The sequence below is a fragment of the Trichechus manatus genome, unplaced genomic scaffold, assembly GCF_000243295.1.
Source record: "Trichechus manatus latirostris isolate Lorelei unplaced genomic scaffold, TriManLat1.0 scaffold00069, whole genome shotgun sequence".
Taxonomy (NCBI): domain Eukaryota; kingdom Metazoa; phylum Chordata; class Mammalia; order Sirenia; family Trichechidae; genus Trichechus; species Trichechus manatus.
Genome location: NW_004444005.1, coordinates 5,840,151 through 5,852,171, shown reverse-complemented (window position 1 = coordinate 5,852,171; position 12,021 = coordinate 5,840,151). Strand labels below are relative to the sequence as shown.

At 58.0% G+C, this 12,021-nt stretch overlaps 1 protein-coding gene across 1 annotated transcript in view; it reads left to right on the top strand.

The window, feature by feature from the left end:
- The window catches only part of SULT4A1 (sulfotransferase family 4A member 1), a 34,626-nt gene extending 22,957 nt beyond the window's left edge, over positions 1-11,669 (top strand). Inside the window, exons 4-6 of the mRNA XM_004380053.1 lie at positions 3,829-3,923; positions 8,548-8,686; positions 11,557-11,669. Coding sequence (XP_004380110.1) covers positions 3,829-3,923; positions 8,548-8,686; positions 11,557-11,669 — 347 coding nt within the window. The remainder of the gene's footprint in view (positions 1-3,828; positions 3,924-8,547; positions 8,687-11,556) is intronic.
- Positions 11,670-12,021: the final 352 nt, after the last annotated feature.

Here is a 12,021-nt window from a genome sequence, read left to right as displayed (position 1 = left end):
GGAGCTGCCTGCCTGGGCCCGGTGGATCTAGAGCCTCATTCCTGCCCCAGAGCCCATGTGGCCGTGTAAAAGCCCAGGAGGACCTGCAGCCTGGAAGGATTCTCTTCCCTCCCGTTGAGTCTTTGCATCCACTGTGCCTGCCTAGGAGCGGTCCTGCCTGCACCCCAAGTCCCCCGAGCCTGCTGAAGGCCCCTGTCCAGGTCCCCCCACCCCCAGCCTGACCACGGGGGCTCAGGCTCTCTCTTGATCAGCCTGCTATTTTGAGCAGGCCACTCGTGTGTTTCCAGAGCCATTTCCTGAAGCCCCAGGTTCTCTCCTGCCCCTGTAGAAGCAGCATCCTGCGTGGGAAGAGTTGGCCACAAGTTCACACTACCCCAGAGCAACCCAATTCATCTGAATATTAGCCTCCAAATTTTCAAGGTCACACCCTGCCCGCCACTAGTGTTCAAGTCCACAGATACTCGCCCGGGTCCCACCGAAAGCCGCTGGCCGCGTTCACGCAGCTTCCCCACTTTCTGCTCTCTTGTTCATTTCCTCAGTGTCCCCAGCCAGCACACCACATGTTGGGGTCTCAGAGGAGGCTTTTTCTTCCCTGCCTGAGGTTCTGAGAGGTTGAAAAATCAGATGCAGTGGAGCCCTGATGTTGTCCTGTCCGCTAAGAGTATGAGGTCAGAGGGTGGAGCGTACGGAGGCAGCGGGCAGAGGGCCTGTCTTTGTTTCTGGGAATTTCCCACAGGAGCAGAGTGAGTGAGGGGTGGAGGCCTGGGAGCGGCCCTGGCTGAGCCCCAGCCCAGGAAGCAGCATCCGAGTGGGAAAGGCACGTTGCCACAGTGCACGCCATACCCTCCTCACACTTTCTACCCCCATCAGCACGGACCCCCGTGTTGAGCGACTCCCGCTCCTGCAGCCTCCGGGCCTCACAGGTGGGCATCCCAGTGGGACCTCTGAGACCCCACTCTGTGGTGCAGTGCTAGTCCTGAAGGCCTACCTCTTGGGATGAAGAAGATTTTCTTAACTTCTGTCTTCCTGGGGCTGTTTGACTCTTCTGCCCCAGGGCCTGGGCCAACTGGATGTAACCAGTCCAGCCAGATGGGTCTGACTGAGGACACTTGGGTTCTCCTGGGCCTTGGTCCTCGGTGGTTATTAACCCACCGGTGACTTGGGTTAGTCACTTCCCTGCTGTGGGACTCAGCTTTTTTCTTTGTGGAGGGGGAGGTTTAGGTTAGATGATTTTTTAAGAGAGGCTCCAGATGTCTGTGTCTCTTCTCTCTCTTGGCATCCAGGAGAGAGCAGGGGACTTGCCAGGGTGGTGGGCAGTGGGCTCCAGTTCCAGCCAGTGGGCAGAAGGCAGGCTGTCTGGAGACCATCTGCAGCCAGTCACATGGCCTGTCCTATTTCCAGATAGAATACCTTGACCCCTCGTCTCAGCTCACAGGTGAGGAGACTGAGGCTCCGAGGCAGCCAGGACTTAGCAGCTGGTCTTTTTGCTGAATTCCATGTTTTCTGTTCCTCTCATATCTCCAGTCAGCCCTCCTTCCAGAGCCCTGGTTTCCTCATTGGTGAAGTGCAGGTGGGGTGGGTGGCCCGAGGCGGCTCTGCGCGCTCACCTTCCCGGCCTTGAGGTGGAGGCTGTGCTGTGCTGCCACCTGCTGGCGCAGTGGCAGACTGGCGTTGGCGGCACTGTGTGTGTCTCTTGGGGGGGTGGGAGCCCCAGTTCTTCCCAGCCTCCGCCACACGTTTAAATCTAAGTGGTGTCAGCAGCTCGGGGCCGAGGTTCATTCTCTATCAAAACATGATTTCTGTGGGTGGAACTGTGGTGCCCCGGCCACGGCTGGGCTTCAGGTTCTGCTCAGTACCAGTCGGACAGTCCTGTAACCCGGCGCCTTGCTCCCCTCTGACCCCACCACAGTGCCTTCTCCCCAGGGCCGCCAGCGTGACAGAGACTCGGGCATGGTGTGTGTGTGTGGGGTGGGGGCTGGACTGTGCTGGACACGTGAGCTTGCTGTGTGCCCAGCAGCTCTGTGATGTCAGGGCCCCGTGGTTGTCCCCCTTACAGATGGGGAGGCTCGGTAAGGTTAGGTGGCTCGCCCTGGGGCACACAGCCAGTCGAGTCTTTGCGAGGCCAGAGCCCTGCTTTTCTCCATCTGCCACGTTGCCCTCCCTCAGGCCTGACCTTGGCGTTGTGCTTCTCACCCCCTCTTGTGGCCCTCTTGTTTCTGTGCTTTTAAAGTCCAAATTTCTCGGGGTGACATTTGAAGCCCTCGTGGGTGCCATCTGCCACCATCGCCCGGCCCCAGCCATGTCCCCATGGGTCGGCTCCTTGTTCTTGCTGTTTCCTGCTGCCTGGGGAAGAACAGTCCAGCAGGCACACACAGACACCTCTCTCTTCCCCTTTGCCTGCCTCACCCTTCCCAGCCCCGCAAGACTGGCCCAGGGGCTCTGTCCCTTGTGGCACGGGGCCCTCAGGTGTCCCCCAGCATTGAAACACCGTATCATGAGCTCTGGGTTCCTCGATGGTTCCTGTTAGGAGATGAACTCTCGGGCTCCAGACTGTGAAGGCCCTGGAGTTTGCTAAATGGAGGATGGATGGACAGACAGACAGGTGAGTGGGTACATGGGCAGCCCAACCCCTACTCTTGGACGGTCAGTCCCTGCTCCAACCAGGCAGGCCCCACCAGTGTAGAGCCAGATCTGCCTGAGGCCCTGTCTCTGTTTAAACTGTAACCCCCCTTGGAAGAGTAATTCCCAGACCCTTGTCAGGGGCAGCATTGTGGGGGAGGCAGGGCACCCCCCCATAAGCTGCCTTGTCGGGTTCACCAGTGTCCTGAGCCCACCCTGTGGTCCCTTTGCTGGCAGAGCCCCGTGTTCTGGACCAACCCAAGGGCCTTCACGCTCCACCCTACCCCCTCCAACAAAACCCCACCAGCAGCATGCCCACCCGCCAGCATGCCCCTGTCCCAAACCAGAGGCCAGGAAGTTCCGTAGAAAGTGCAAGAGGTGGTGATGTGGGACTGAGCATGCATTCTGACCCACCACCGACCTGTGTGATCAAGTAGGACATGCTGCCTCTCACCTCCTGGTGTTCTGGTTGTGACTTTTGCGTTTTTGTAGGACTCCGCCTGTGTGACTCTCCAGTTTATCTAGGACTCTGCCTGTGTGACTTTTGAGTTTACCTAGGACTCTGTGTGACTTTCCCATTTACCTAGGAGTCTGTCTATGTGACTTTCCCGTTTATCTAGGACTCCACCTGTATGACTTTTGCATTTACCTAGGACTCTGTGTGACTTTCTTGTTTACCTAAGATTCTGCCCGTGTGACTTTCGCGTTTACCTAAGACTCTGCCTGTGGCCCCTTGCCGGCAGAGCCCCATGCTCTGGACCTACCCAAGCACCTCCACATCCCACCCTACCCCCACCAACAAAACCCACTGTTGCTACAGCCCGGCTCCTCTGGGCATTTGATCTTCCAGGTGACTGCTTGTTGAACAGATAAACTCATGGGTACAGTTGAGATCCCCTTTCAGGTACCATCCTGACCCACAGGTTAGCAGAGGCCTTACACTACTATGGTCGGATCGTCAATGCATCCAGAGGGTGCGGGGAGGGGAGACTATCAGCAGGAGAAGCTTACTCAGAAAGCAGCAGGGTCAGGCTGGGGACCTCTGAGGCGCTTTATCTGGGAGACTGTAGCCAAGCCTGGAGTTTATCCTTCCCTGATTCACGGCTGTTCTCATCGAGGCCACTAGGTAGCAGTAGGGAGCCAGAACAGCTCCTGTGCCTGGCTCCCCCTCTCAGCTGTGTGACTCACCTGTCCCCCTTGTCTCCACAGTAGGATATGGCTCCTGGTTTGAGCACGTGCAGGAATTCTGGGAACACCGCATGGACTCAAACGTGCTTTTCCTCAAGTACGAAGACATGCATCGGGTGAGTTGTGCTGGATGCCATGTCTGCTGAGGACTCCGTGGCCCTCGTTCTAGCAGTTCCTGACGCTGGAGCTGCCGGCTGTGTGCGGGGTGCACGGAGCCTGCTCCCCCTTGGAGATGGCAGGTGGTGTAGCTAGAGGTGCCTTGCACAGCCACCCGAAGACCTGAGTCCTGGGGGCGAACTCGGGACTCAGAAGTTCCATCGTGTGTCAGAGTCCCCTGTGGGCCTGTGCTCACGCCTGTGGCCCCTCTCCCCTCCCCGGACCCGCAGACCCACAGGCAGCTTTTAGGATATGTGTGTGCATTGCGTTAGAAAGCCCTTGCGCATTCCTTTTCCGGAAGTAGTACAACACCCGGGCTCACCGCTGCCAGCCCACGCTCTCCACAGGTGACCAGTTTGGGGGCAGAGTGAGCCTGAGTGCCTCAGAGTGGCATTCAGGCTGCTGGCCGACCCTGCAGGGCTACCTGTGGGTCGGCTCGTGTGACACGTGGCTCTGAGTGCCCCACGTGGTGCTGCCTGGCACAGGAGGACAAGCACCAGGTGTGGTTGAGTGAATGCATGCTCACTGTGCCGGCTTGACGGGTGGGCAGGGCAGGAGCCAAGGAGTCCGGACCCGCTCTCAGGAGCCTGCTGTCCAGAACTTACCATGTTGTCACCAACACTTGGTTGTCGGGTGCCATCGAATCAGATTCAACTCATAGTGACGCCATGTGACAGAGTAGAACTGCCCCGTGGAGTTTCCTTGGCTGCAGTCTTTACGAGTGTATGTCCATGTCTTTCTCCTGTGGAGCCACTGGGTGGGTTTGACTCACCATCATTTTGGTTAGCAACCGAGCACTTAATCGTTGCGCCACTGGGGCTCCTTTCACCAACACTTGAAGGCCCTTCATATGTGCTAGGGACTCTGCCCCAAGGGCCCTCGCATACCCGTGAGCCAGTGAATTCATGGGACAGCTCTGCCCCCTGCCAGGTCTGTACGGCAGTAGGGGAACGGGCTGATAATTCTCTTCCCTTAAAACAAATCAGCCTTCTCTCAGCCCCCCTTGCCTTCCCAGTCCTGCCCCTTTTCTCTGCTCCTCGTCTCTGTGAAGCTCCTCAGAGTTGTCACTCGCGCCTACACTCCTCTCGTTTTGTTTTCAGTTGAGATGGAATTCTCATACCACAGATTCACCCTCTGAAATGTACACCTGAGTGTGGCCATCACCACTGTCTAGTTCCAGCACGTTTTCCTCATCCCGCCCGGTGTTATTCTCTCCTGAGCCCACCCCACCAGGAGGCCCTGCGCCCCCTAAGCTGCCTTGTCGGGGTCACTGGTGCCCTGAGCCCACTCCACCAGAAGGCCCCGTGCCCACTAAGCTGCCTTCTTGGGGTCACCGGTGCCCTGAGCCCACCCCACCAGTAGGCCCCGTGCCCCTAAGCTGTCTTGTCGGGGTCACTGGTGACACCGCATTGTGTGGCCCAGCAGTCGGTGCTCAGGGCCCATCTTACCTGGCCTCCCGCAGCATTTGACCCGACCATATCCTTCTCTAGCCTTCCAGGAGCCCTACCCTTCTGCACCCCCTGCACCACTCGCTGGCCCTGCTCACTCTCCTTTGTTGGGTCTTGGTCTCCTTGTCTTCTGACTGGTGGCCGCCCAGGCTCAGCCCTTGGCCTCGTCTCCCCTCCCCACTCCCTGGTGATCCGGCATTCTTCTGACCCTGAGTAGCACCACTGCCCTGAAGCATCCAGCCAGCTGTGTGCCTGCTGCAGGCGTGCGTGGCCAGGGCCCATCCCACCTCCCGCGCCGGCATGTGCTCGATGCTGCAGACTAATGGGTGCAGACCCTGCTTGAGCTCCCCTCAGGTCCTCGCGGCTTCTGCTCCATCCTCCCTGCTCTTCATGCAGGATCTTGAGTCGTCCTTGCCTTCTCTCTTTCTCACACCCTCTGTCCAGTTTCCAAATCCTCTTGGCTCTACCTTCAGAGCGTACCTCTCGTCTGACTATTTTCCCCCAGCTCTGCGCTGTCTCCCTGGTCCAGGTCAGCATCCTCTCTGCCCCAGGATGGCGCTGCTTCCTGGACTCACTCCCTGCTTTGTCATCTCAGTGAGCAGCTGATGGTCACACGGGGGGCAAGTCCCGTCACGTCCCGTAGGGCCCCCCCTCACTCCTGCTGAACTGCACCCCCATCCCCACTTGGGGTCAAGTCAGCAGGCACCGGCTCCTTCTCTCTCATCCCCACTGACCCCAGGGTAGATTAGTGGGCACCAGTCCCCCCCGAATCCCCACTCACCTGGGGCCAGGTCAGTGGGCACGGGTCCCTCTCTGTGTCTTAGGTTCGGTAATCCATCGGGATGACTCCCCAACTGCAGGGAGAGGGCTGTCTTTACCCCGGAAGGAAAAAGGACACAAACCTGAGGGCAGTGTCGCTAGGGGGCTGGCACAGAGCTTCCGTGCCCCCAGGGGATGCGCACCCTCCCAGAGCAGAGTTTTCGCTCTCCTCAGACCGCAAGCGCCCGTGAGCCAAGGTGTTTTATTGGCCTCACCACGGCCTCCTGAGGCTTAGTCAGCAGGGGGCCCCCAGGTGGTCCCTTGTGGTTGGTAGGCCCCACTCATTGACTCAGGTGTGGGCCTGTTCGCAAGAACCAGGACCATAGGCCAACTGGTTTACTGCAAAGGGGTTCCCTGCCTGGCAGCAAGCCTCTACTTCAGGCTTTTCCAGCTGCCATACTCCCATCTAGAATGTTCTTCCCCCAGTGCACACAGGTCACTCCCCACTGTGTCAGTGAGCCTTCCCCGACCCCCATTTACAAGTGCGCCGCTCCCCCTCCCCAGCTTTGCCCTTTTTTTTTTTGTTTCTTTTTGTTGCCGGGTTTTCCGGTCTTTTCCGTGTTTTTCCCCTTTCGGGTTTTCTTTGGGTTTTCCCTTGTTTGACCAACCCCCCTTGGGGTTGGGTTTTTTTTTCTTGTTGGTCGGTTTTTTTCCCGGCACTTCAGTCTGTCCTGGCACTTGGTAGGCTCTGAGTAAATACCCCTCCAAGGCAAGAACTTTTCTCCTCACGAGTGAGGCTCTGGAGGCCCAGGGAGGCTCAGGAGCTGCGTGGCCACACAGCCCTGCGGGGTCGGCACACCCACCCCGTGTACAGATGGAACCTGAACACTGGCTCTGTGGCCGTGGTGCGCTGCCTCTCCCACAGCCCCGTGAGGTCGGTGCCTCCACCCCGTGTACAGGTGGAGCCGGGACGCTCTGGCTCTGTGGCCGTGGTGCGCTGCCTCTCCCACAGCCCCGCGGGGTCGGTGCCTCCACCCCCGTGTGCAGATGAGGACACAAGGTTCAGAGAGGCTCGGCTCACTGACGAAGCTCAGACGCCCTGGCATCGGCGTCCTGATCGAAGTCTGCCTGACTCCAAAGCTTGGTTTCATGACCACCAGCAGCCCCGTGAGCACCTAGCTGGACGCAGACTGGCAGACACTGATGTCGTCCCTTCTTCTCTGAGATGATGTCACACCAGGGACACAGGGCACAGACTGGGACTCTGCTGGTCACTCAGCAGGCTGCTCCCCCCCGGGGGCTCCCCCAAGGGCTGCCCCCGAGGCCAGGCTGCTGTTGCTGTGGTTCTGAAACAGAAACACTCGCTGACGGGGCAGGTGAGGTGAGCTCTGTGTATTCTCCTGCCCACCTCTCATGTCTCCGGCCACCCAGTCCCAGCCAGGCCTGGGCACAGGAACATGGAGCGCACTTGGTGGGGGGCAGACCCGCATGGAAGCTGATGTCTAGAGCCCCGTGAGGCCTCAGTTGTTCCCATGGGTCCCAGAGGGCAGCTGGCAGTCCCAGCAGCCTCCCAGGGCATTTCTCAGGGTTGGGAAGTGTTACATGAAGGAAGTTCTGCAGGGTTCTTGTTGTAGGCCTTCTTGGGGGGGTTGATGGCGGTGGGGGGCTTAATATGCTGATTTTCTTTGTAAACCAGCAGTTGAGAGGAACTTCAGTGGGTCCCTCTACAGGTGACACTGCCTGCTCAGGAAGGGGGACCCTACCAACAGCTCGGGTCGTGGCCAGAGCACTCTGTGGGACACCAGTTGAGAGACCGGGGTGTCTTGGTGTTTCCTGGGGAGTAGGGTGTGGAGGGCAGCGTGCAGGGTCCCCCACAGTGCCTGTGGTGCCTGCTTTTACCTGCTGTCTGAGGGACAGTGGGGCCCACTGTGTGGCTTTGTGTCCAGGGAGCCAAGGAGAGCAGACTCTTGCTTCCCATCAGCCAGGTGAGTGGGCTGGGGCGCGGGCTGGCCCGCGGGCCTCCTTCCCCCTGAGAGCCAGTCTAGATCCAGCAGACAGTGTGGGAGGAAGGGACGGGGAGAGTGAGCCCGGTCTTGCTCCTGGCAAAGTTCTGAAGTAAATTTTTACTTCTTGCTGCCGTTTTAAAATTGTGAAGACTCCACGTCTGCTTCCAAATTCCCTGGAGGACCTGGGTTGGAATGCCAGGTCTGCCACCTGATAGCTTCATCTCTCAGTTTTATTCCAGACCCAGCTCACGCCAGCGTGCTTCAGGGACCCAGTCGGAGGGGCACGGGAAGGGCCTGCCTGTGTCAGCCGAGCACTGTGCAGTGGAAGGCGCCACCTCTAAGGGCTCCTGTGCTCTCGTCCTCTCTTCCAGGACCTGGTGACAATGGTGGAGCAGCTGGCGCGGTTCCTGGGGGTGTCGTGTGACAAGGCCCAGCTGGAGTCCATGACCGAGCACTGCCACCAGCTCGTGGACCAGTGCTGCAACGCCGAGGCCCTGCCTGTGGGCCGGGGTGCGTGCCCACCCTGGCCCCGCTCCCCTGTCCTGTATCTTTTTCTCTCCCTGCTCAGCGGCCCCGGGTCCTCTTTCCTCCCTGCTGTGTTCCCCTAAGCCTAGCCATTGGCATTCAGCTGTCCCGCCTCTTCAGGGCCCTGTGTTTGCAGGGACAAGGCAGCGATTGGAAGGACTGGTCCCTGGTAGCACCGTGGAGTGGTGGAGTGCTGCCCGGGTGATCTCTGCACGGTGGCCCCACACACAGAGTGGTCACCCAAAGGAATGGCCCCTGCAGATGTCCCAGCTTTGTGGCAGGCTTGAGGGCTAGGCATTTCTGAGTACAGTCTTCCCAGGTGGCCAGGAGTCGAATGCCCCCAGAGGAATCGGATATAGGGCTTTGGCAGAAGCAGAGCTAGGGGTGGTTTGGTGCTGTGAAATTTCAGGGCGCAAGGTGAGCCGATGGACTCCTGAGCCTGCAGCTGGCTCATAGGTGAGGTACAGGTGGTGAGTGGGGGACTGTTTCCGTGTGAAGAAGCTCTTTCTTCACTCTCTCATTCATCCACCCAGCACACATTCACTGAGCAGATCAGAAATCCCCCAGCCGAGGGGAGACGGTGTACACAGCAGGCCCAGGGCTGGAGCGTGGCCTCTGTGGGAGTAGGCCTTGTGGACGTGAAGTAGTTTGAGTTGGGGGCAGTGTTCCAGGCAGGAGCCATCTCCAGATCCAGCCAGGGTGCTCCCTGCCCTCAGGGCTCACGGGATTGGAGGCTGCTCCGTGGAGGGCTGGGGAACATGTCGGGCAGTGAAGACCCCTGAAGCCCAGGTGGGCTGTGGTAAGTCTGAGGCCGTAGGCTCCGGGGCAGCGCACCTGCTCAGCTCCCAGCTGTTTGACTTGGGAACTTCCTCAGGCGGTAAGCGTGTTAGGCGGAGAGCGAGAGATACAGGTCAGCTTCCCACAGCACGGCTGAGAGGTAGGGGGAACCCAACTCCTGCCCTGGCAGCGTTGCTGCGCCCGGAAGTCCCTGGTGGGGGCGCTGGCTCCTCCCGCTCCCTTCCTTCTCTGTGAGGGCAGAGTGCGCCCACCCCGCCTGACTGACAGGGACGCTCGGAGGGCCCAGTGGAACGTCGCCCTTCTAGGGAGAAGTGAGCTGCAATCAACATGCATCATGATTTATCTCCTGGCTGCATCTTCACAAATATTTATTATTTAAAATTTATTTGCTCTTTTTTAGTTTTGCTTTCTCTTTATTTTGTTAACCTTGAATGTGACCTTCCCCGAAATACCCCTTTTGGTTCATTTGTGTGGTAAAGAAGTGTCGAGAACATACTGCGTGCCCATATGCTCCTTCTGATGTGTCGACTTTATCATTGTTTACCTTGGTTTTGCTTTATTTTCGTTCTTTGGTTTTGTTTTCTTTTAGCACATTGCCCCTTTGCTCAGAAGATCTCCTGCGTTGGTGAGAATGTAGGGGCTTGAGTAGCCAGCCACATTGCTTAAGTTTGATTCATGTCCCATCATCCATTGCACTGTCTTGATTCCAAACCCTAAACCAGGTAGGTGATCCCTCTGATGAGCTCTCAGCTGAGGGAAATAATCATGGAAAGATACCTGTACAGGGTGGTTGCTCAAGAAGCTTCTAATTTTGTCCCTTAGGCCTCATTAGAGGGTAGCAGGAACAAGGTATCTTGGTTTTCCTCTCGCCATCCCTGGTAGATAATTTCTCGTCACCAAGGAGAAAGTCCTGGTCGCGTTGAACTCGCTGGCTCAGTGTTAGCAGGTTGTGGTTTCATCCCTGAGGTCCTGCCAGGACAAGGATGGTGTTAATGACACAGCTGATGAAGGGTGTTTGCTGGGGACGCTGATGCTGGAGATGCTGATGGTGGAAAGATCCCAGACGAGCATTCCAGGCCCCCGGAGGTGGCTTAGAAGCCAGGAGTAGTGGGTAGTGCGTTCCCAGCTCCGGTAAAGGGGACACGTGGGAGTCCGCTCCGCACAGCTTCATAGTGCCGCCAGCGATACTTGACCAGGCTAACTCAAGACTGGGCGGTTACCAAGGAAGGCGGATTCCACGGTGTGTTTTGTCATTTTTAGCTCTGTCCGTTTCCCCCCTGAAGCTCCCCCAGCAGGCGGGGCCGGCCCTCCCCCACACCTGCCAGAAGCCGGTCTCAGTCTGGCCAGACCCCCCGGGCCGGGCTGTAGCAGGGCCAAGGGGGCGCCGCCGTGACCTTCGTGCCACCACAGTCCTGCTACAAATGTTCTGTGACAACTGTTGTGTCCCCTTTAACTCCCTACCCAGGGTTTGCCGGGACAGGTGTTCTCGAAATCTCCGTCCTTGCCCAACCATGAGGGGTGCCTACTTGCCACAGAACTGTCTGCCTTTTGGGTGATTTTTTTTTCCTTTTTCAAATTCTCCAGAAGCAAACAAAGGCTTGGTGGAGCTGTGGGCGGTGAGTGAGTAGGTATCGCGGAGGACCAAGGCTCCCAGGGATGCCCACCGTAGTCACTCAGCAGATAGCGTCCATCCCCCGGGGCAGCTGTTCTGGGTGCTGGGCCTTCCACAGCGAGCGCAGGCTGTAAGGCCGTCCCTCCCAGGCCCAGGCCTGGGGATTTGTGAGCACTCAGTTTACCGAGTAAGGGACTGACGCCAGGAAGGGGCTGCTATTCAGCACCCTAGCAGACCCAGAGACGGGCTGGCTGAGCTCACATTCTGCCACACCTAGCCGTTTCAGAGACGTTGGGGGACCCAGCACGTCTGTGGTTCAGACAGCCTGCCCTGCACCGTAGGCCACATTCAGGGGGCCTGGGAGTAGATCTGGGGTAGCACGGATCTGTCCCCGAGGCCTGGTGGCCAGCGAACCTGGCCAATTGTGTTCTCGCTTGTCTTTCAGGAAGAGTCGGGCTGTGGAAGGACATCTTCACTGTCTCCATGAACGAGAAGTTTGACTTAGTGTACAAGCAGAAGATGGGGAAGTGTGACCTCACGTTTGACTTTTATTTATAGTAACAGAAACGGCAAACCTGCATGCTCACAATACCCAGACACTCTACTAGCTCAAGTCCCGTATGCATTCATTTATTCCTTGCTGGACAAGCCTGGGAAGCAGTGTGCGCAGCCACGGGGGGAAGGGAGCGCGAGAAGTCCAGGGAGCGCGAGCGTTCCCGGCCCAGCGCGGCTGCCTGGCCTTTGGAGCCTGCAGTCTCCACCTGTGTGATTACAAACCATATACCAGGTGCAGCTATGACGGACTGTGTCCTAAGTATAGAATACGTAACATATGCAGCTAGAATGTATACCTCTTACAGCCCCCACATGATTTATTGTATTTTATAGAGCTTTTCACTGGAACTCTAAA